We start from the raw sequence: 25,477 nt of genomic DNA on the forward strand, positions 1-25,477 counted from the left end.
TTTCTTCAAAGATGTGGCAGTTAAAAAATAAGACATGAACAATTAATAGAAAAAAGTACTCATTTATTCAAGGTATGACAAGTGTATTTACAGTATTCATCTGCTCAGGATAGATCTGTTAGTGAGCCTTAACACAGCAATTATAAATTACATTTAAAAGAGGAAATGCTCCAAATGTGTTTCTGTTACAGAAGATACATTTTTGCAATGACAGAAACACTTAAGGCTAAGGAGTAGTTTTGACTTCTTCCCCACCACTTACAGGTACTTGGCAAAACTGATGTTTCTCTTTGAGACTATGTTACCTTGAGGGATACAGACTGCAAAATACTACACATAATGTTTTCCCCTCTCAGCTGAGTAATACATTTGTCAATCTCATTCCTGACAAAAAATGAGCACCACTTGTGCTGACACTTTATGTAAAACTGAATTCAAGTAGAAGTGAGGTGAATTGCGGACCTCTGTATTTCACCGAAGGGCTGAGAGATCATGGAACAGCAAGACATTGTTACATCTTAAAGATTCTGTCCAAAGTTCTTGTGGAAGAAGGTACTTGGCATAAATTTATCAAGCAATTTGCTTCCAAAAAGGGCTATAAAACACAGTCATGTGGTACAATCCAGCGTTTGCACTTTAGATTACCTATTAGAAAACAAGAGTAAAGACCTTAGCATTTTCCCACATCTATTGTAAATGAAGTACATTGTCTGATTTTTAAAAAAATGTTTTGGATTCCCATGATGCAGACTAGTATTTCAAGCCCATTTGGTTGTTCAGAAAGTAAATTATTTAACTAGTGTTAGAAAGGTGTTGAAACAGAACAGATAACAGAGGCAATTAAAATTGATTCTTCTCTTGAGGTAGGAGCCACAAGTCATATTTAGTCCTGTTTGTAAATTAACACACATGCCATCAGGAATATAACAAACCAAAAAACTCAACCCACAACCAAGTTCTTTTCTTATTAAAATTAAAAAACCATAATGCGCACTGACTAAACTTAAAAAATGCACTGGGTTACCAGGTTATCGCCCTATTCATTTTGTTCCCAAAATATTTTGCATTTTACCTTCCACCATCTTGTTCCCCAGAAGAAAAAGTAAATGTGGAAATTTAGAAAATAATCCATGGCGATTCATACATCTGCAACTGGAAAACCCACCACATATACAAAGATGTTTTTAAACTACTTCCAAAAATGTATATTTTGTATGTGATGGCTTGTCCTACCTTAAAAACATTATAAAAAATTAGTTTGGTATTTTCTAACTTTGCAAAAGAATCACTTATTAGACTGATGAGACTATAGCTACTTGAGTCAAAAAATTCTGAGAAACTGCTAAAGTCAATGTTTGGACAGATACAAGTTACTTGCTGATGACTTTCGATGAAAAATACTATGAATCTAGATTTATTGGAAATGCATGTTAGAAATCCCAACAAAAATTAGAAAAATCACTACTCGCACTTTAAATGCAATCTTCATTTACGTCAATTTAGGCCAAAGAAAATTATAGTCCAGATCAGAGTCATGCTCTACAGTTGTCTAAATTGCTTTCATGATTGATGTTATCCCATCATTTAAAAATGACTGAAATCAAGCAGCAAATAAGTCATATAAATAGACACTCGGACTGGCATTTGTTTTTCAGTTAATTTGTTAAATTCAATTTTCCAGAAACACTCTCACACAGTTTAAAGTTTTCATTTTATTACTGTAAAAAATAAGATTTGTAACTTGTAGTCCTATGGCAAAAAGAAGCCTGTTTCATATTTAAATAGAGTATATTTCACAGGGTTTGTGTAAAACCAAATTTATTATTTCATGAACTAAACAGGATATGCAAAAAAGTTTATTCAATGACAAAGAGCTACATCTTATCTTGATGTGCACACAACACGAGTCAAGGAGAAAAAAAATCCAAAGGAGTGTAAGTCAATTTCAAGAGTTCCCAGCTAAACTGTACAACTTCTGAACCAATTGCAATTTTAGACCAAAGTTAGTAAAGACTGACCTTTTGCGTATTCCAAAACTGAAGGCAAATCCAATCAAATTACATTTGGCTATGAAATATGAAGATGACAATGATGTTTTATTTTAGCCACATATTTACAAAAATGTTTACAGTAGAAGTGTAGAGGGGTTTCCTCTGTTGTTACATATACTTAAAGATGTTGTTACATTTATTTATCCATCTTAACTTTTATGCAAGACAGACATCTTTTGTTAAACAGGTAATATTTTTTGCTGGCCCTCCCACACTCCCGCTTTTTTTTTTTTTATTGGATGTGGCAGGTGGTGGGTTGGGTAGGTAGAAGGTGAACACCTTAAAAATAAAGACCTGTTCACTCTACCAAACCTTCAAAATAAGGAGGTAAAGTACAGGCACCGTTAGGTCCATGAGGGTTCATTACGTTTAGAATATTTTCCAAAAGCATTAAAAACAGTCTTGAACAGTTGTGGCATGGGTTATCCCATGACTTTCACCTCTTCGGTTTACTTCCCAAATTCTTGGAGTAGCTTATCTCAGAAGCATGTTTGCTGAGCTTCTTGTCTAATGATGTATTTTGTAGACTATACATTTTAAATTAAACTTTTATGTAAAGAATGTTACAAGCTTTTCCTTTGTACACAATTTAATCTTTGTGCTGAATATTCTTCAAAAGCTTTATAAATAATACAATAAATTTAGAACCAGCCTTCTGCCCACTTGTCATTATACCATGTTGTTGCTTTCTCCAGCTTTATCTACAAGCTGCGGGAGAGAAGAGATGAAAAAAATCATTCTTTAAGTTACCTGTACGTGTTTATGCATGCACATTCAAAATGCTATCTCAGAACTATAAATTAGTACTTGTACGCATTTAGTAGGTGACTGAAAATGATTATAGTCAAATAGTACTCACCAAGGTCTCATGAGAGATTTATAAATTTGTAAACATTAAAAATATCTTACATTGCAATTTGTGTTTCTGCATGATATGTTTTTCATGGATATTAACGGTGCAACATGAAGATGCAACAGAATGAAAACAAATTAGAAAAATGCAGGTAACACTGCTAGCTTAATGGCCAAAATAAAATAAAAATTAACTAAAAGAAAAAAATATCAGCCACTCATGCATTAACAGACCAAATAAGATATTTCAACTGACCATTACTGTGGATTCTCTTCTGAGCCTACGTAGGCTTTGAATAAAACATTAACAATTATCTTTTTAAACAGGATTTAACCCAATTAAGATCAATTGCTGAGTGGAACATTCAATTGATCATGGATTACAAGCCAGACCTTGGCCTGGAACTGTTAGACTACAACATTCAAACAGATGAATTTGAACTTTAAAATGAATAAATCTTTGCAAACTGGACTTTGTATGTCTTAGTTGTACAGCTTCTGAATTTTACAATGTATGTATCAAACAGTAGCTTTCAAGACTAAGGTTAACACTTACAATTACAAATTTCCAAATATAAAGAGATGTATGCACAGAAGTACGAGTAGGGCTGTTTGAATAAATTATCAGATATACAAATCCTAGGTTACCCTCTCTCGAGTGCTATTTGCCTCTCTTCTATTCCCTGGCTATTTTGTTAAAAGAATGACAAATGACATTTGAAAAAAAAAAAAAAAAATCATCTTAGTAAATGGCAAAACTTATCCCAAGCATAGTGGATCTGAATAAGTATTAATTAAATGATTATGTATCACATGAAAGTTTATGCATCCAACAACGTTTTCACTTTACCATATAGTAAAAAAATAATATATCTAGTCTATTTCCTTATTATACGTGCATTAGCATAGACAAGGCTCTACTTCCAGCCATCAACATGCTACATCACGATTGTTCTTCTGGCATTATGAATTAGCCCAATGAATTATACCCACAGATCTCATTCAAAAAAACCCATTTACTAATATGGTACCAAAGGACCTACACAAAGGATGCTGGTGCCTAGACAGAGCTACTAGGCATATTCGTGACTCATCTTGAAGGTCTATGCTAGACTGAAAGAGCAATTTGAAATTACTCTGAGGCTTTTTTATGTTTAACTTACGCAAAATAAAGTAGATCAAACAAAAAACTAACTCAGAATTAACACTGCCCCTAATGTTATTTTTGACCCACTGGTGTACCCGAATAATGGAGTCTCAGATCATCAGCATTTGTAACACGCATATGTAATTCAAAACTTGAGTATAATGATGCAGGGATAATCAGCTATAAATCTCTTTACTTTTGAGGCTTCAGCGGAAATTCATTTTATTTTACTCTCTTCTTTAGGATTGAATAGGACTTGTATGGTGCAAGAACTGTACAAAAAGCATACAGAGTAACCATTGATTGGTCTATGACTACATGCATATTATTTCTGCATTATTATTTGCTAAATGTACAATCACGATGGATTGAACAAAAAGATTCAAACTTAATGTTAAGTAGATGAATACTTACCGAGCTTATACCAGGTAAATTCAAGAGATATCCAAGGACTGGCACTCTTCTAATAAAACCAACCACCACAGGAAAGAAACCCCTTTAGACAAAAAAATTCTGAAGTTACGTAGGTTCAACATGATGTGATATTATTCTCACATATTAGATTGGACGAAAAAATGAGTTATTTGAAATGAGATTGCATTAAAAAAATTACTTGTATCTTGTTAGTAGAAAATATGGGATCTGCTAATTCAGGAGAGGAGGGAGAGAAAGTAGTGGCAGGAAAAAAATATAATATTAAAAAACTCCCCCCCCCCTTTTAAATGTTTTGAAAATTTCACCCAATAGAGGTAGGATTTTATAAAGTACCTAAGTGAGTTAGGAGCACATTGAGGTCACTAGGGCCTGCAATCCTAACAACTGGAGTACTTTTGAAAATCCCATCAATATTTAGTACATTTCACCAGTTACTTTTATGCCCAAATATAGGATTAAATTATTTCAGAAGCTGACACTAAGCTACATTATGACAGATGCATGGGTTGATTTAATGGGAAAGAAATTCTCACAATGTTTAAAGTTTTGGGAAACTTGCTGACTAACCTGGGACTCACTGCAGATTACCAAATTTAACAAGCAAATAATTACAAAAACAAAGGCTGTATCATTAAAATACCATCTGTTCACTCGTTTTGACAAATTTGTTTAATCTGATAGTTTATAGTATATTATTAATGAAGTGCAAATGCATTTTATGAAGTAATGAAGGCCTCAGTACAGCAGCTATTTATTAGACATTTGCTGAGAAGTAGGAGTAGAGCTGTTTGAATAAATTATCAGATATACAGATTAGCTTTGTGAGATTCTACTGTAATTCCAAGGGGGACTACTAAAGCAAATTTGAAAGAGAAAGTTTACATAAAAAGCTATGCATTTGACCAGTTATTCCCTGTGTTTCTTTTGACATTTCAGACTGATGCGTGGAATAGAGCTTATTCTTCCTATTTGATTCTGCAGCAGACACCTATTTTTTGATACGGTACCCTGTTACGGAATACAGAGTGATATAACAAATGCAGCACATGGTGGAGATGGGTTAAGATATAGCAACCATTTGTTTTAGAACAAATTTTAGATTTACCAAGTGTCAAGAAAAAGTTAAATTAAAAAGTTTAGTGCCTTTATGCTCCAAAGTCTTTTAGGTTTGAAAGTAAGACTAAGAGCTCTTTAATGTCCCTTAGTTAATAAATAATCTAATTGTTCTCCTTTAAAAGATTGTGGTAGGGCTCTGTGTAGCATTAATTTTAGCCACTTCATTATTTTGGAGATTATTCTTTCATATATATTAAACTGCTGTCACACAGCAAGCACTGTTGAGGCATGATGTACCACCACAGACAACATTTCAGATTTTTTTTTTTTTTTTTTTTTACAATGTCCTTTGCTGCTTTTAAAGTTTCAAATGTTACCAAAGCAATTTTTCTAGCTTCAAAGTGGCTGATCTGAGATGCAAATAGCACATTAAAATAAACCATTTTAATACACTCAGTGAAATAATTCATACTATGATTAAGGCTACAATTTAGTCATGGTATTTTTAGTAAAAGTCATGGACAGGTCATGGGCAATAAACTGCCCAGGGCTGCGGCTGCTCCAGCCGGGGACTGCTGCCACTCTGGCCGGCTGGTCGGGGAGTGCTGCTGGGGCAAGCAGACCATGGCTGCACTGGCCAGCCAGGGACCACTGCCAGGAACACAGAATCCGTGACCTCTGTGACAGATACGGTACCCTAATTATGATTCCCTAAAGATGCGATGAGGAACATATGCTTTTACAACTTTAACACAAAATTTAAGAGTCAATTTACAAGTGACTAAAGCAAAACTGCCTCTGTTAACATACTAATTACTGAAGGAAGTCTTAGACCAAAGCATAACCATTTGCAAAACATTTGTGGTAATGCTTCACAAGTTAAGGATGAAATAACTTGGACCAACAAAAACAGGGAAGATCTAAGGATTGGACTTTTTAGAAGCATTCTGCTTTTGGCATAGCTCTCCTCCCACTGAAGTCAACAATAAAAATTCTATTGATTTTAGGAGGAGCAAAGGTAGGTCAACGTTGAGCGCTTCTGAAATTCCCAAACCACGTGTTTAAATATAGGACTATATATCCAACTTTAGTGAGTTAAAGATATTATGAGCCAAGTCACATTTCCTTTGACTTCCACAGCAACTGCATTAATTTTCACCTGCCATTGCAGCACCATGGAAAAAGCTTTAGTGACTACTATACTGCAGTCATGAGTCACATGACAATTTCAGTTAAATAGTTTTGATTTAATCAGAAGTTCAGGGTTAAATTCAAAAAGGTCTATAGTGTCATCTATGTGACATTTTCCTCTTTCCCTCCAAATGATGGGGGGGATTTCAGCAAGATGGAAGTGAAATGGAGAAAAATGATGAATGCTTTTTATGGGAACGCTAGGCACAAGTATGAAACTTACTATGATTACATAATGATTTTTCAGATTTATACAACTCACTTTTGTTAACCATATAACAAAATGCTGCTCCACTTTAAATGATTATGCTAGGCATAAGCAGTATGAGACAAAGGGTGATTGGATAATGAAAACAAGTCTCTTAGTTTCTGTTTCTCATACACTAGCACAATACCAAGGTTGCAAACACTAGAAGGAAATGTTTAAATAAAATAAGTATTGTCCCCCCCCCAAAAGAATATATCATGTTTCTTTGGATTTAAACTGGGTTTTTACTGTGGGTGGTGATTAAATTAGACAAAAGTCCACATTGTAGGCCCAAAGGATATTCCTTTAAAAAAAACAAAACCCTTACTTGGTGGGGGGGGGGGAGAAGAGAGGGAGAGAAGAGTGTGAAATTGCCATGCACAATTTTTCACACAAAAGAAACAATGCAACAAATATCAAACAGATTTGGGCAATGTGGATTTTAAAAGTATCAAACTAGTACACATCAAGTTCCAGGTTGTTACAAATACAAATTAAGAATTTGTATAAATTATAAAGCATGCTTAGAGATGAAATTGCAGTTTAGCAACTGTTGTGATCAGTGAATACTGCCAAATTAGGAAAAACATTTCCTCCTAGTAACAAAAAGATACCAATAAAGAACCCCATTTTAAAAAAAGTCTTACCTGAATAAAAGGAAAAATCCATAAATTTCAAGAATCATTCCTATCAAGGGCCAACCAATGAGAACTATAAGCACGCCACCCAGGAAAAAGCCTGTTGCTTTCATTTTATGTTTTTGGAAGAAGAATCTAAATGTTCTTTCTAAACCAATAACAAAAGCCAAGCCAGCCACAAATAAAACCTGAAAGAGACAGACAAATCCAACAATGAGAGAATATATTCCAAATGGATTTAGGGTTTTACAAATATTTCAGAACCATTCTACAAAGCAGGAAATGTTATGATGTGGAAGTATTTACCTCAATCCCATCTCCTTCACTGTTTGTAAATCTGATACACAAAGCATCTACCTTATAAATACAACCATGTCAGGAGTCTCTATGACAACAGTTATCTCCAAAAATTACGGCATGTATTTTGTAATATAGACATGACCCTAATCATGTCCCTGACCAATGCTGAAGCCTTGGACTGTCTAGCACTTTTAGTGTACACAAGCCTTAGTAAGTGGCAGATCATATTTTGCTCTACTAACCTTGGCAGTGTTTCTTTAAGTCACTGACTCACCTTCCATAACTTGTATTTAGCTGTTGTGGGTCAACATAATGCACATGCATGATGTTTATAGATATTTAAGCACATTCATTATAACATAATGGGAAGAATTGAAGATAAAGTATCAGCTTTGATGCTCCTTGTTTTTCACTACAATCTCAGCTTTGATATTAGTTTATCAATACATCACTATTATAGAATAAATTCTACTCACCTTGTTTGACCAAGTAGTCCCATTGACAATAGACGACACTCAGCTATCAGTGTCTAATTATCTTTCTCTAATCACAACTGCCACCTGTCAGTCTGAGAACTAACCCTACTAGCTAGAGTGAAACATACTTGTGCTGCAAAACCCTCAAAGCCACACCAGCTTCATTTTAAAGGAATAACACACATGTACTATGGCACTTTTACTCTTCTCATATTGCTCTCTTGTTGCATCGTTTTCTCTTCCTGATATCGCTCACAATATCCTTACAGGAAAGGAAAAAATTGATCTTTTCTTATGTTGTGGTCAGTTCTGTTTGCTCTTTACTTTCTCTCTCTCTCCCCCATTTTATGTCACTTTCCCTACACAGAGTTATTTACCTCCTACCCTATATTTTTGGTTTTCCTTTTGTATTCCAAATATTTATTTTATGTATGTTTTGCAATATACAAATTCTTTCTTGATACCTTGGGGGTAGGGGCTTCTGCGATTATACCCACCTCCAAGTATATATTTTGGGACTTTCATTCAGTGAACAGTTTCCACATTTGCGCTGCTGTTGCTAGCTTCCACAAGCAGTAGCAACAGAATGAAGAATTGTTCTGAATAGCAACAATTGAAAAACGACAATTCTTTAGTTAGTTTTCATCTCCTGCAGATGGACAAAACTGAACAGCAAAAGCACTGGAACTGTCAGATTTAGAAAGGCAACATCATGTCAGTTTATATTCAGTTAATGCGGGAAAGTTATCTACTGCAAAAGCAAGACATTTAATTTTTTAAGTGAAAACTTAAAAACTGCAGAAGATGAAGGCACTGACTAGTAAAAGTTCCTACTCACAAGAGGTGTTTTTTTCAATTTATTATTAGCAATTTTCACTTAATTATACTTCTCTACCTCCAAAAAGTGTTAAGAGGTTAAACTTGTTAGTGTTTACAGAATATTAGGTTTCTTAGATGGAAATAAATATGCAAATTCTATTAAGATATCTTACATACAGGACTGTAAAAAAAAGATGTCAGAGGGTACATCTACACAGCACAGAAAATCCTGTGGCTGACCTGTGTCAGCAGATTCAGGCTCACAGGGCTTAGGATGTAGGGCTGTTTCATTGCTATGTAGACTTCCTGGCTCGGGCTGCAGCCTGAGCTCCGGGATCCTCCCACCTCACAAGGTCCTACATATGCTCCAGTCCCAGCCTGGAAGTCTACACAGCAATGAAACAGCCCCACAGGCCAGCCACGGGTTTTCTTTGCTGTGTAGACCTACCATGACAGTCAATCCGAGAAGTCTAATCTATAGATTCTGTGAAACAAGTGGCTGCAGCATGAGTCAGTCACAGTGAAGAAACTTAAGTCTGACTCAGTGGTACCATCTTTAGAGCGATGGGGGAGATTGGTTTAACTTTGTGTCAGAAGAAGTTGATCACTTAAGGCATTGAACATAATCTCTCCTTTATACCAGATTCTGCTTTAGTACAGCAGATTTAGATTATATCTCAGGGAAAAAAAATTTAACTATAAGAACAGTAGGACAATGGAACAGACTCCCTTGGAAGGTCATTGAAGCTCCTTCACTGGAGGCTGGATAGCCATTTGTCGTGGATGATTTAGACAACAAATTCTGCATCTTGGCAGGGATTAGACTAGGCCCTGGTCTACACTAAGCGTTGAGGTCGAATTTAGCAGCGTTAAATCGATTCAACCCTGCACCTATCCACATGATGAAGCCCTTTTTTTCAACTTAAAGGGCTCTTAAAATTGATTTCCTTACTCCACCCCCGACAAGGGGATTAGCTCTGAAATCGGTTTTGCTGGGTCGAATTTGGGGTACTGTGGATGCAATTAGATGGAATTGGCCTCCGGGAGCTATCCCGAAGTGCTCCATTGTGACCGCTCTGGACAGCACTCTCAACTCAGATGCACTGACCAGGTAGACAGGAAAAGGCCCGCAAACTTTTGAATTTCAATTTCCTGTTTGGCCAGTGTGGCAAGCTGCAGGTGACCATGCAGAGCTCATCAGCAGAGGTGACCATGATGGAGTCCCAGAATCGCAAAAGAGATCCAGCATGGACCGAACGGGAGGTACGGGATCTGATCGCTGTTTAGGGAGAGGAATCCATGCTATCAGAACTCCGTTCCAGTTTTCGAAATGCCAAAACATTTGTGAAAATCTCCCAGGACATGAAGGACAGAGGCCATAACAGGGACCCGAAGCACTGCCGCGTGAAACTTAAGGAGCTGAGGCAAGCCTACCAGAAAACCAGAGAGGCGAACGGCAGCTCCGGGTCAGAGCCCCAAACATGCTGCTTCTATGATGAGCTGCATGCCATTTTAGGGGGTTCAGCCACCCTTCCCCAGCCGTGTTGTTTGACTCCTTCAATGGAGATGGAGGCAACACGGAAGCAGGTTTTGGGGATGAGGAAGACGATGATGAGGAGGTTGTAGATAGCTCACAGCAAACAAGCGGAGAAACCAGTTTTCCCGACAGCCAGGAACTGTTTCTCACCCTGGACCTGGAGCCAGTACCCCCCGAACCCACCCGGCGGAGAAGGGACCTCTGGTGAGTGTACCTTCTAAAATACTATACAAGGTTTAAAAGCCAGCATGTTTAATGATTAATTTGCCCTGGCATTCGTGGCTTTCCTGGATATACTCCCAAAGCCTTTGCAAAAGGCTTCTGGGGAGAGCAGCCTTATTCCATCCAGCATGGAGGGACACTACCACTCCAGGCCAGTAGCACATACTCGGGAATCATTGTAGAACAAAGCATTGCAGTGTATGTTTGCTGGTGTTCAAACAACATCCTTTCTTTATCTCTCTGTATTATCCTCAGGAGAGTGATATTCATGGTCACCTGGTTGAAACAGGGTGCTTTTCTTAAGGGGACATTCAGAGATGCCCGTTCCTGCTGGGTTGTTTGCCTATGGCTGAACAGAAATGTTCCCTGCTGTTAGCCACGCGGTGGGGGGAGGCAAAATGCGACCTTGTAATGAAAGCATATGTGCTATGTATGTAATGTTTACAGCAAGATTTACTGTGAAAGAGTGTACCCACTGTTCTATAAAATGTGTCTTTTCAAATACCACTGTCTTTTTTTCCTCCACCAGCTGCATGTGTTTCAAGGATCACAGGATCCTCTCCTTCCCAGAGGCTAGTGAAAAATCAGAAGGTGAAAAAAATGCACTCGCACTGAAATGTTCTCTGAGCTCATGCTGTCCTCCCACACTGACAGAGCACAGACGAATACATGGAGGCAGACAACGTCAAAGTGCAGGAAAGCACAAAATGATTGGGAGGAGAGGTGGTGGGCTGAAGAGAGGGCTGAAACTGAAAGGAGGCGGCAGCATGATGAGAGGAGGCAGGATTCAATGCTGAGGCTGCTGGAGGATCAAACTAATATGCTCCAGCGTATGGTTGAGCTGCAGGAAAGGCAGCAGGAGCACAGACCGCCGCTACAGCCCCTGTGTAATCAACCGCCCTCCTCCCCAAGTTCCATAGCCTCCTCACCCAGATGCCCAAGAACGCAGTGGAGGGGCCTCCAGCCACCCAACCCCAGAGGATTGCCCAAGTAACAGAAGGCTGGCATTCAATAAGTTTTAAACTTTTAAAATGCTGTGTGGCCTTGTCCTTACCTCCTCCACCACCCCTCCTGGGCTACCTTGGTAATTATCCCCCTATTTGTGTGATGAATTAATAAAGAATGCATGAATGTAAAGCAACAATGACTTTATTGCCTCTGCAAGCGGTGATCGAAGGGAGGTGGGGAGGGTGGTTAGCTTACAGGGAAGTCGAGTGAACCAAGGGGTGGGGGGTTTCATCAAGGAGAAACAAACAGAACTTTCACACGGTAGCCTGGCCAGTCATGAAACTGGTTTTCAAAGCTTCTCTGATGTGCACCGTGCCCTCCTGTGCGCTTCTAACCACCCTGGTGTCTGGCCATGCGTAACCAGCAGCCAGGCAATTTGCCTCAACCTCCCACCCCACCATAAACGTCTCCCCCTTACTCTCACAGATATTGTGTAGCGCACAGTAAGCAGTAATAACAGTGGGAATATTGGTTTTGCTGAGGTCTAACCGAGTCAGTAAACTGCGCCAGTGCGCTTTTCAACATCCAAATGCACATTCTACCACCATTCTGCACTTGCTCAGCCTGTAGTTGAACAGCTCCTGACTACTGTCCAGGCTGCCTATGTATGGCTTCATGAGCCATGGCATTAAGGGGTAGGCTGGGTCCCCAAGGATAACTATAGGCATTTCAACATCCCCAGCGGTTATTTTCTGGTCTGGGAATAAAGTCCCTTCAAAGCTTTTGAAACAGACCAGAGTTCCTGAAGATGAGAGCATCACCTACCTTTCCCGGCCATTCCATGTTGATGTTGGTGAAATGTCCCTTGTGATCCACCAGTGCTTGCAGTACTACTGAAAAGTACCCCTTGCGATTTATGTACTCGCTGGCTTGGTGCTCCGGTGCCAAGATAGGGATATGGGTTCTGTCTATGGCCCCACCACAGTTAGGGAATCCCACTGCAGCAAAGCCACCCACTATCACCTGCACATTTCCCAGGGTCACTACCCCTGATATCAGCAGATCTTTGATTGCGTTGGCTACTTGCATCACAGCAGCCCCCACAGTAGATTTGCCCACTCCAAATTGATTCCCGACTGATCAGTAGCTGTCTGGCATTGCAAGCTTGCACAGGGCTATTGCCACTCGCTTCTCAACTGTGAGGGCTGCTCTCATCTTGGTATTCTTGCGCCTCAGGGCAGGGGGAAGCAAGTCACAAAGTTCCATGAAAGTGTCCTTACGCATGCAAAAGTTTCGCAGCCACTGGGAATCGTCCCAGACCTGCAACACTATGCGGTCCCACCAGTCTGCGCTTGTTTCCCCGAGCCCAGAATCTGCGTTCTACCACATGAACCTGCCCCATTAGCACCATGATGCCCACATTGGCAGAGCCTGTGCTTTGAGAGAGGTCTGTGTCCATGTCCTCATCACTCTTGACGTCGCCTACTTGCCCAGTTTCGCTTTGCCAGGTTCTGGTGCTGCATATACTGCTGGATAATGAGTGTGGTGTTTAATGTGCTCCTAAATTGCCAAAGTGATCTGAGCGGGCTCCATGCTTGCCATGGTAGGGCGTCTGCACAGAAAAAAGGCACGGAATGATTGTCTGCTGTTGCCCTGACGGAGGGAGGGGCGACTGACGACATGGCTTACAGGGAATTAAAATCAACAAAGGGGTGGCTTTGCGAGAAACTGAATGGCCACCTCAAGGACAGAACTCAAAACTGGGTTTAGCAGGCCGTTGATTTTGCAGAGGGAGGGAGGAGAAAATGAATACAAAACAAATCTGGTCTATTTCTTGTTTTGAGCCACTTCATCTATCTTTATAGATCATGCTGGCAGCAGACTGTGCAGTACGACCACTAGCCATAGTCACCTCCTGGGTGCTCGGCAGAAGACGGTGCAGTATGACTATTGGCCATCGTCTTCTGCTAGCTGCAGATTAAAAGACAGTGCACTGCCTGTAGGACTCAATTGCCATGAGACGAAACAAGGGAAATGACTTGGCTGAGTCACGCCCATGTTTGCCCAGGTGCCCGGTTAAAAGAGCACCCAGGACTACGTCGACGACGGCTACCAGTCATACTGCACTGTCTGCTGCCAAAAGGCAATAAACTGCTGCTGTGTAGCAATGCAGTACCATGTCCGCCAGCACCCAGGAGACATACAGTGACTGTTAGCTCAGCGGGCTCCATGCTTGCCGTGGTATGGCGTCTGCACAGGTAACAAGAAAAAAGGCACAAAATGATTGTCTGCCTTGCTTTTACGGATGGAGGGAGGGAACGGGGGCCTGACAATATGTACCCAGAACCACCCGCAACAATGTTTTAGCCCCATCGGGCACTGGGATTTCTACCCAGAATTCAAATGGGTGGTGGAGACTAAGGGAACTGTGGGATAGCTACCCACCGTGCAAAGCTCCGGAAGTCAACTGTTGCCTCGGTACTGTGGACACAGTCCGCCAACTACATGCACTTGGAGCATTTGTGTGGGGACACACACTTGACTGTATAAAAACGATTTCTACAAAACCAACTTCTATAAATTCGACCTAATTGCATAGTGTAGACATACGCTAGATGACCCTTGCCCCTTCTAAACCTAGGGATCTATGATTCTATTTTCCCAGGCTCAGTTTCCATTTGATAAAAAAAATCTCAAACGGGAACATTTAATACAAATGCATCATGTATTTAAAATACTCTACCCTTCTATGTTGAAACTATGTGTATAAACTAAAATGTGAACAGCAAACACTTACATTTCCAATAGCCAAAAGTGCTTTGTCAAAAAAGAGAATCATTCCAAAGAAAAGGAAAAACACACCAAAGCCCGTTAATCCCATTCCAATCTCTGCAATACAAAAAAAAAAAATATTTAAAAAAGGTTAGCAAAAAAGTAGCACTGATGCATACAAATAAGAAAATTTATTTCACAAATTAAGAGTTGACATGAATAGGTTGCAAAAATTAATGTAAAATGTGGGAACATTTAGTTCCTCTTGCTGTGGGGAGAAGTTAGGTAGAATTCGCTATGGCCATATTTAAATTGATATGAGCATGGAAAATAAAGTAGGGTCCTGCTTCAAGAAGTTTTCAGATAACAATTCATTTTAAAGCTTCCAAGTTGTCATGAATGTTGTGATTTTAACTAACCGAGACTTCTTTGATGATGTGATCTATAAGAAGTGTACTGTATATTGTGCAATACATCACTAAATTGGAAGTTACATATTGAAATAGAGTTCAGCATATAAACACAATTGTGCATGTGTATATCCGAGTTCTGTAGATGAAAATAAACACAGCTTTATCATTGATTTTGAGTGGCTTGTTAGTAAATCAAAGTTTGACTTTTTAAAATTATAGTTCTTTAGACATATGTTAAATTACACTGCAAGGTAAATTTCAGTAGGGATGCCCGAAGATCAAACCTACAAGATTCTTCTCTGCAACAGTGATCAAGATCAAAACACAAATGGCTGCAAGTTTAGGCCTTTGGCCTCATCTAGACTGAGGTTTTTGTGAAGTTCTCCTACAGCTGCTTGAATAGCAGCAAAGCTTCAACAGTCCTAGCACTAGTGTAAACTGGGTGACAATGTTTTAATCACAATCACAATTAGACACCTGCAGCTGGCCTGTGCCAGCTGACTCACTTGGGCTAAGGGGCTGTTTAATTGCAGCATGGAGGTTCCTGCTCAGACTGAAGCCTGAGCTCTGGGGCCCTCCCACCTAGAAAGGTCCTAGAGCCCAGGCTACAGCCCAAGCATCTACACTGCAACTGCAACAGCCTCTTAGCCCAAGCCCCATCAGTCTGAGTCAGCTGGCACTGCCAGCAGCAAGTTTTTAAATGCAGCATAGACATACCCAGTGTTTTCTTATCTTGGTCAGACAGCACGGGGTAAAATCATTAGCAGCTTATATATTCTAGCAAAAAGAAAAGGAGTACTTGTGGCACCTTACTCCTTTTCTTTTTGCGAATACAGACTAACACGGCTGCTACTCTGAAACCTATATTCTAGCACTTCCACTTGCTAGCAATAGCAGAAGATTTCACAACGCCTCTGTGTAGCTATATCTACTCTGATAGCTTTTAACTTCCTTTCTTTTGTGAGCTCGTCTCTCAATATTGTTTAACACCATTTGATATCCAAATTATATTCCGTGGACTGACTTATAAAGCACATATTTTTAAAAATTTGCTTCAATTTTCATTTTGATTGCAAACAGATTCAAGATCTAAATTTGCACTACTATTACAAGAACAAGATTACTACTTTGGATGTTCTGTTAAAAGATACTGTTAAAATCCACACCCTAATCTGCCGTTCAAAATATACACACCCATATTTCACTATAAATTTAAATATCTCAAAATCAATTACTGATTGAGGACTGTAATTGGAATCTGCCCTCTTCCCCAACTCCAGTCACACTAGCAAAGAGAAACATCATGGACGTCCTTATCTATTTGAATTCTGAAAAAGAGATGAAGCATCAACCGCTACCAGGAAGCGGGTCTTGAAAGACGTACCAGACACCTGCTAGCCATAGGACTAAATATACTAGTCACAGGCCGATGAGAGGAATTCCTGAACATACTGCACAAGATGCAGTGATAATACCTTGGTGAGAGGAACCGACCAACCCGCAACAGCCGTTGCAATTACTATCATTTTTTGTTTTTTAAGTAGATCAGAAGCAAGAAGTCTGCCAAACAATCAGTGGGACTACTGGACGATCATGATGCTAAAGGAGCAATCAAGGAAGACAAGGCCCTTGTGGTGAAGTTAAATGAATTCTTTGCATCTGTTTTCACTGCAAAGGATGTGAGGGAGTATTCTCACATCTGAGATATTCTTTTTAGGTGACAAATCTGAGAACTGTCCCAAATTGAAGTTATCACCAAAGTTGTTTTTTGAACAAATGGATAAATTAAACAGTAATAATTTGCCAGGATGAGATGTTATTCACCCAAGAGTTGTGCAATTTCATATCTGAGTGCCTTCAGAACTACTAACTGCGGTATGTAACCTATGGCTTAAATCAACCTCTGTGCCAGATGAATAGAGGACAGCCGGTGGAAGCCAATTTAAAAAAAGGCTCCAGAGGCAATCCAGGCAATTACAGGCCAGTAAGACTGTCATTTTAATACCTGGCAAATTGTTTGAAACTACAGCAAAGAACAGAATTATCAGATACATAGGAGAACATGATATGTTGGGGAAGAGTCAGTTTTTGTAAAGGAAAATCAGGCCTCACCAATATTTGAAGGTGTCAAAAATCACGTGAACAAGCGTGACTGAGAAGATATAGTGTCAAAGGCTTTCTGAAAGTCCAAGTACAAGGTCCCTCGCCAAAGGCTCTTAACCAAAGTAGGCAGTCATGTGATAAGAGGGAAGGTCTTGTCATGGATCAATAACTAGTTAAAAGATAGGAAATAAAGGGTAGGAATAAATGGTAAATTTTCACAGTGGAGATGGGTAAATAGCAGGTTTCCAAAGGATCTGTACTGGGACCAGTGCTATTCAACGTATTCATAAATGATCTGGAAAAATGAATAAGCATTGAGGTGACAAGCTTTACAGATGAGACAAAATTAGTTAAGATAGTTAAGTCCAAAGCAAAGAGTTACAAAGGGATCTCACAAAACTGGGTAACAAAATGGCAGAGGAAATTCAGTGTTGATAAGTGAAAAGTAATGCACATTGGACAACATAATCCCAATGATACATACAAAATGATGGGGTCTGCATTAGCTTCCTTGAGTCATAACAGATCTTGGAATTATTGTGAATAGTTCTGTGAAAACATCTGCTTAGTGTGTAGAAGCAGTCAAAAAAGATAATGTTAGGAACCCATTAGGAAAGGGATAGATAATAAAACGGAAAATATCATAATGTGCCTATATAAATCCATAGTACACCCACAACTTGAATACTGAGTGCAGTTCTGGTCGCCCCATCTCTAAAAAGAAATAGGAGAATTGGTAAAAGTACAGAGAAGGGCAACAGAAATGATTAGGGGTATGAAACAGCTTCCATATGAGAAGAGATTGAAAAGACTGGGATTGTTCAGTTTTGAAAAGAAACGACTATGGTGGATATGTCAGAGGTCTATAAAATTATGAATGATGTAGAGAGAGTGAATAAAGAAGTGTTATTTACCCCTTCACATAACACAAGAACCAGGGGTCACTCAATGAAATTAATAGGCAGCAGATTTAAACAAACATAAGGATGTACTTCTTCACACAATGCTTAGTCAACAGGTGGAACTCGTTGCCAGAGAATATCGTAAAGGAAAAAAAACTACAACTGGGCTAAAAAAAAAAAGTGTAAGATAAATCCATGGAAAATTTAGTTAGCAGTAATTTAGTAATCAGCAGTTATTAGCAGCAATGGTCAAGGATGCAATTGCATGTTCTGGGTACCCCAAGCCTCTGAGTGCCAGATGCTGGGACTGGACAGAGGATGGATCACTTGATGACTGCCATGTTCTGTTCATTCCCGCGGAAGCATCTGTCATCGGCCACAGTTGGAAGGCAGGATACTGGGCTAGATGGGCCACTGATCTGACCCACTAGGGCCATTTTTATGTTCTTATGCAAATATACATTGTGCTTTACACTCACTTTAAAGGCTTTTTGCATTGCCAAAGCAGTGTAAAGAGCCTTAATGTAAAGAAAATCTGGCCCTCTGACTTCTGGTCTTAATAGATTCTGGTTTTGTTACCAAGATTGCTTCACGACATGCAGTTTGTTGGTGATCAGATGTGTGCTACTTGTATAATTTTACTCGGGATGTTTGCAGCTCACATCAGAAGTCCGAACACTGTGCAATTTTTATTTTGTTGCTTATAAACCTACCAGTTTTATTAAAGGATGCATGAACAATTAGATACACTGCCTCAACATTCAGTCTTCCAAATTAACTGGGAAGGGCTCCCACGTTTCATCACATGCAGGGTGGGCGAGTATGGCTGAGGCAACTTTTCCTTTTTGAACGAGAAGGGAACTAAGGCAAGGCTGGCTCGTCGAAGGGAGACGTTTGAAAACACACTGTAAATAGTCACACACAGAGCTCCCCAGACCCCTCACTCCCAGGGCTGCTCGGACTTCAGTGGCGCATGAAGCTCGTCCAAGAGATCCCGGGCTTTGGAGAGGCCTCCCGGCGCACGTGTCCAGCGGGAGGGGAGGGTGACCAGACGAAGACGAGCGGAAACGACCCTGGAGCCGACAAGGCCCTTCCCCCACCCCGCAGGGATTCTCGCCCCCCCCCCCCCCATCTCTTCAACTGCGCACAAGAAGCGGCACGGGAGCGCGGCGCAGACCCCGGCCCCAGGAACAAAGGGGCAGCGGCCAGGCGCGCTCGGTCTCGTCCCCTCGGGCAAGCGGCGTCCGGATCGTGCCGCTCAGCAGCCCCCCCTCCCACCCCCACCCCGGGAGCTCCCTGCCAGAGTCCCTCCCCCCCCGCAACCGCCCGCCCCTCAGGAGCCCCCGCGCGGAGCCCCCCAGCCGCCGGGCCGGGTGGACGCTTACTCTGGGTGTCGGTGAGGGAGATCATGGTGGCGGCGAAGCCGGTGGCAGCAGGGAACGGGTCGGGGGCGGTGGCTGGAAGCAGCGGCAGAAGCGGCCGCCACGTCTTCCGGAAACACGCAGCCCCCCTGCACCGCTCTTCCCGGCACCGCCCATTGGCGGAAGTGGGGGGTGTGTGTGTGTGGGGGGGGGGGGCGCCAATCAACGCCTCCTTTATTCGCTTCCCTCCCACCAGCGTCGCAGTACGGGGGCTCAGCCGGACCAATCCTAGCGGAGCGCGCTCTGTGATTGGTCGGGGGCCGGAGCCGGCTGCGGAAGTTGCGGCGGGCTGGGAAAGGGAGGGAAAGAGCGCGCGCGGGAAACGGAGGCGCCGCTGGTGAGAGCGAGAGGTGAGGGCGGCGGCGGCGGCGACGGCGAGGTGGGGGCTTAGGACGGGCGGGCTGAGCCTGGCGCGTGGGCGGGGAGGGGGCGGGGTAGAGATGTAGGGGTATCCCGAGGGGAGGGGAGAGCCCACGTGGAGAGGGCTAGAGGTGTAGGGGGAGAGAAGGGGCAGGGCGAGGTGTGGGGCAAGCGCTCTTCCGTGACTGACTAAAACAGAAGCTGAGGAAATTCCCTCTCCGCGCCCCCTCCCCAAGCACAGAGGTGTAGGGCTAGAGGAATCATTGTGCTTCTCTCGTCTGCCCTGTGTAACACAGGCCCTGACTTCCAGCTTTCCCCAGGGGTTTTCCAACCCCGCTCTGCCCAGAGGCCCTGCCCCCACTTCCCCAAGGCTCCACCCCTTCCTGCCTCCACTCCACCCCCTGAGGCCCCACCCCTGCTCTCCTCCTCCTGTCAGTGCCTCCTGACCACTGGCAGACAGCTGATCGTGGGAGGTGCTGGCGCGGGGGGCGGGGCGGGAGTAAGAGAAGCTAATCCGTGGGGCCTGTCAAACAGCTAATCGGTGGGTGGGTGTTACTGTTTTTTTTTCCTGTGAGTGCTCCAGCCTCTGAGCATCCACTGAGTCAGTGCCTCTACTGTGTAACACAGGACCGTAGGACTTCCCTGGATTAATACCTGTTTTCTGTGGTGTTCTTTAAAGTGGTGTGACTGTCCAATATGCAAAACCCCCACCACCACTTCATTGCTAAATAAAATTCACTACCTCCAGCTTCAGTACATTCTCAGCTGGGTTGGATAGGCATTGTCCACCTAGTTCTCCTTCCCCTTTTTGTGGCTTGCCGTATGCTCTGTCTGCTGTTGGCTTTAGCCATCTCTCTCCTAAGGAAATTCACCAATGAATTACTACATGATCATTCTGGTACAGTTTGCCAGATGCACATTTTCCATATAAACATCCTGCTGAATCATCTTCTGCCTGTACTTAGCCTATTTGAGATGTTCAGCTGCCTCTCTCTACGGGGTGGAGCATGTACTTGAGCACTTTCCTTCTCTTTTAAAAAATATCTTTATGCTTGGACACGGTCATTAAATCTCTTGACATGATGATATTCCTGCAATTGCCATATTCCTCTTATTTGCTGTTGACTGATACTTGTATTGGGTTACTTGTAAGAACAGTGGAACCTCAGAGGTACAAATACCTCAGGAATGGAGGTTGTTCATAACTCTGAAATGTTCACAACTCTAAGCAAAATGTCATAGCTGTTCTTTTAAAAGTTTACAACTGAACAGTGACTTAATACAGCTTTGAAACTTTATTAGAAAAAAAAATGCTACTTTTTTTTTTTAGTAGTTTATGTTTAACACTATACTGTATTGGCTTTTATTTTTGTCTCTGCTGCTGCCTGATTACGTACTTCCAGTTCCAAATGAGGTGTATGGTTGACTGGTCAGTTCATAACTCTGGTGTTCGTAACTCTGATGTTCTTCTGTATGCTTTTTAACTTTTGCAAGCTTGGGATTTTTTTGTTGTGCATTTTTAATGAGATCCTGAACATCTCATCTCCCTTTTTTGTTGTTGAATTATCTAACACAGCTTGATAAGCCACAGCTTGCTTGTGAAGCTAACCTTGCTTTAGTTTATCTAATTTTAAGCTTTTTGCAGTGCTTTACTAACATCCTGATTCTTTTTAAAGTTTGACTCTTCTGAGGTTTTATTTTGGAAACTGGATGACAAGTGAGATGTAGAGCTTGTCACCTCTAAGCTGCTGGCTTGAATCCATGCATGGTTGGTAAGTTAAACCAGTCACTATCTGAAGATTGTTTGGTGGCCTGTGTGAAATGAGTCAGTAGCCTTTGTTCAGTTCCTTAGTGTCTGCATTAGAGAAAAAGCAACTACTAATCGGTGCACTTGTTGGCAGCGTCAGCAGAGAGAGGCCAAGGACTGAATCATTATGAGCACTGATAATGCTCCCTTTCTCTCATAGAGTGGATTCTCAGTTTAACATTGGCAGGGCATTTGTAGGGATGCTTGCATTGCCACTGCTCATTCTATTCCTGTCCTTTGGATAAATTGGGTACTTCAGTCTACATTGCTGCCAGTCTGGCTAAATTCACTTGCATAAAAAATTAAGGGAGGTTATCCCATTGATGATGTCAATTTCAGATTCACTTTGAGATATAGTGGATTCTGAACAGTGCCACCTGTCCTATGTAGTAGATAGCTTAATCTTGCCAAATACTTTCTGAAATGAGTAATCTATGCAATAATCTGATTCTGTCCAAGGCAGAGCTCCTTTCAGTTATTCTGACTCCATCTTCTGACAAAACAAAGTATTTTAACTGAATCTATTATTTGTTCCATGCATCGGTCATGTTGTTATCTTATGATCAGTTTTTAGGAAGCAACAATAGAAGTTGGCTGAGGGATTTTTCCTTTTCCTCTCCCCAAATAAGTATTCCTGTTGAGGTAACAGGGGATGTCTTATTTTTATGTTTTGTTTAATTTTGCATTGCTTTCTTACTGTAATACAGTGAAGATCATACTGTAATAGAAGGAATATCATTTGCAAATATTTATTAACTTAATATATTGAAGAGTTTTTTTGCTGCTGTTCTAACTCTTATGGGATTTTGTTTTGTTATTCTATAAGTCCCATCATGGTGGTTCAGTGCTGTTTAGCAGGTCACTGTAATTCATTCTGATATTCTTATAGTTGCATTTATGAAAAGTCATCTCTCTGTTTTGTTGCACTAAAGCATGTGGAATGTTTTTATAGCATGCTCCAATTCCTATTAATGGGGATGACAGACTTCCACTGACATCTGTAGGACTTGACTCAGGACCTAAATTGGCAGAATACTTACCTTGAAAGTCTGGCAGTGTACTAGCGATCCTGTCATTGACTTTTCCCTGTGAATTAATTTATTCAGTTAACATCAGTGTGTTTTTGTTGAAGGAAATGTGTGACGCCCTCTAGTGGGGATTATGAATGCTGACAAGATTTGAGGAATTAGTACAAAACTGGATTAATATTTAGCAAACAGAGTGGAATTACAGGCAAATAATTTAATATAATATATTCAGTGTGATTTTACAAGAAAGTACTAAATGATGTCCAGTTAATAAGCTTGGCTGTTTTGTTCATAATACCATGGAGATTATGGAGGGTCTCTTGGTCATTTCCCTGCCAGAGGAGGATTGCTTTATATGATGTATTTGTATAATACTTTGTCCTGTGTAGCTTGAAGATATATCAATGGATCCAATGATGAAATTTCCCCCATTTCTTTACTACTGTCTAATGGATTTATAGAGATTTTTAATCAAATATTTTAATTTTTTTTTTTAGAGAGAATTGCTTGCTTAAGCAACATTTATTAATAAAGGACGGGTCCTTTCAACTCTGAAGATGACGACAACTGTTTCAGGTAAACCAAAATTAGGATGGTAACTATTCATTCCACCACTGTTTAACTAGTTTCATCAGAGTTGTTAGAAAACTCTGTTTTCATTGCTTGTTACTTCAACTGTATGTGTTTTCTTCAGGTTGAAAATGATTTTAATTGCTATAATTTTTTAAATCATGTTTTCCTTCACATTTCATTTTGGACATTTTTTCATTTCTGTAGCTATACACACACAAGTTTGTAAAAACTTTCCTGGTTTCTAACAATTTCAAAGTGGTTTTAATTTTTTTTTTTAAAGACATCTTTCACAGGCCACTAGTCTGTAACATGGGCTCATTCCTTTGGGTATTTTGAAAGGAAAACTTCCATGTTTTGTTCTGTTTCCAGAAAATCTGCAACGAGGATTTTTGGCACACAGACTTGCTGTAGCTGCAGTGCATGAGAACTATTGTGGTTGCTATTTTTGGATCAAAGCATAACAACATTTTTGGAAAAATATGTTCGTGTAGTTTTATCTGATGGGACTGTAAATTGTCTTAGAAACATTACGACATTCATCTAGATAATGCATGATCTAATTTACTCCATTAAATGGCAAATGCAATGAAGCCACCTACTGAAACACTTGACTTCAATTCACACTAGTGTGCATAGACACAGAGAAGCAAATTTATATCTTAGGCTGTACTCCTGAAAAGCTATGACTTCTGTGCTGTGCTGGCAAACCTATGCAGAATTCATGCTCTGCAGATCTTCTGCTTCTAGACCTGAGGAGGGACATATCAGGACACAGGGGAGAGTTGGGACCGCGGTCTATACCTTTTAGCGTGTCCCCTATCTTCCCCTGCTTCCATCCTGAGTTCACCCTCCTCTGTTGGAATTAATGTTGTTCCTGATATGAAGACTTATCACTGTGCAGCTGGACAGAGCTGGTGCACCCAATTTGGAGCCAGCTGGAATATTTGTGCTACCATTCATCCCTGTGTACTAAAAGTGGTCAAGGCCAAATTTGACTATAGGATCACAAGATGAAAAAGATCTTATTATATCACACTGGTCCCGTCAGTCCTTGGAATCTATGAATCAGAGTCCATTCCTGTGCCAAGGTGAATATAGTCTCTCAGAAGTTACACTATGACATGATTTTTCTGCAACAACCCAAGGTAATCGTCCATCATGACAGTGTGGCAGACTTCTCCTAAGCTGCAGAAAAGAGTACAGTTGTGGTTTATTAATATATTTATATGACATTTTACATCTTCAGAGTGCCTTATGAATATTAACTATTTTAAGCTCAGCAACAGGCCTGTCAGGTAGCTAAGAGAGTACTCTGTCCATTTTTCCAGACACTCTTGATTGTAGATTGGATTGCTGTCAACCACTGGATGCAAAATATCTAATGTGATTTGAAGTTGTAATTAGCAAAATATACATGTTAGAATGTTCTATTTTTCTCCCGCTCTCACTTCAGTGCTAAAGGAGGAGCTGGTTTCCACTGATAGTGAACTGCAGGCAGTAGAGATCCAGATTCAGGAACTTCTGGAAAGACAACAGGAGCTTATTCATAAGAAGACAGTATTAAAGAATAAAATAAAACAATTTTCAGAAGATTCAGAGGCTGGGGAAAGTGAAGAAACCAAAACCTCAGCTGAGGCATGGAACAAACAAGGTTTACAAAATCAAATTCAATTATTATCATCTTTACCATTTAATGTGAAGAATGTACCAAGAATTATCAATGTCGATGAGATAATGAAAGTTAGAATTTGGTATTTTGGCCCATCTGTGTTTCATGGAGTTGCTTTTGATTTCCATGTGGATAATTTTATTATTGTACCATTTCCTTTTGCCAAGAAGTTTTTGTTGTTGTCTTGATTGGTTGGTTTGCCTTACATTTTAATTAAATAGATTGAAGCTTATATTTGCTTGCTCAGATATTTCTGAATACTGAAGTGGGCTCTGCTGGGCAGATTCTTCTAATAACTGATTATCATCAGTTTTCTCTTTTTTGCTTATTATGGAATCATAATTTGGGAACTTGAAGTTACTAACTAGAATTGAAAGTTAGACATTTTTAGTGGGTGGGGGTGGGGGTATCTGTTAAGTATACTGGGACAAATTCTGCCCCTAGGTTTACCACATAATCCATTGTAATGTTTGAGTTTGTATGGTATAATTGGGGAAATTTTGGTCAGGT

At 40.6% G+C, this 25,477-nt stretch overlaps 2 protein-coding genes across 7 annotated transcripts in view; one reads left to right on the forward strand and one right to left on the reverse strand.

Annotated features, from left to right (window-relative positions):
* Positions 1-42: 42 nt before the first annotated feature.
* Positions 43-19,743, reverse strand: GOLT1B (golgi transport 1B). Its single transcript, XM_038374080.2, has 5 exons — positions 19,495-19,743; positions 14,717-14,808; positions 7,627-7,805; positions 4,465-4,546; positions 43-2,759 (listed from the first exon to the last, which is right to left on the reverse strand). Exons 1-5 carry the CDS (start codon positions 19,517-19,519, stop codon positions 2,721-2,723), a joined length of 417 nt encoding a protein of 138 aa, XP_038230008.1. The 5' UTR covers positions 19,520-19,743; the 3' UTR covers positions 43-2,720.
* The window catches only part of RECQL (RecQ like helicase), a 30,247-nt gene continuing 24,500 nt past the window's right edge, over positions 19,731-25,477 (forward strand). Inside the window, exons 1-4 of one of the 6 annotated variants that reach the window (XM_038391101.2) lie at positions 19,734-19,880; positions 21,567-21,662; positions 23,223-23,301; positions 24,752-24,949. In XM_038391101.2, coding sequence (XP_038247029.1) covers positions 23,283-23,301; positions 24,752-24,949 — 217 coding nt within the window. In that variant the 5' untranslated portion in view covers positions 19,734-19,880; positions 21,567-21,662; positions 23,223-23,282. Of the gene's footprint in view, positions 19,953-21,566; positions 21,663-21,766; positions 22,340-23,220; positions 23,302-24,751; positions 24,950-25,477 lie in introns of those variants that run through there. The other 5 variants (XM_038391092.2, XM_038391132.2, XM_038391121.2 and 2 more) reach the window with 5 other exon arrangements.

This window comes from Dermochelys coriacea, chromosome 1 (assembly GCF_009764565.3).
Source record: "Dermochelys coriacea isolate rDerCor1 chromosome 1, rDerCor1.pri.v4, whole genome shotgun sequence".
Lineage (NCBI taxonomy): Eukaryota > Metazoa > Chordata > Testudines > Dermochelyidae > Dermochelys > Dermochelys coriacea.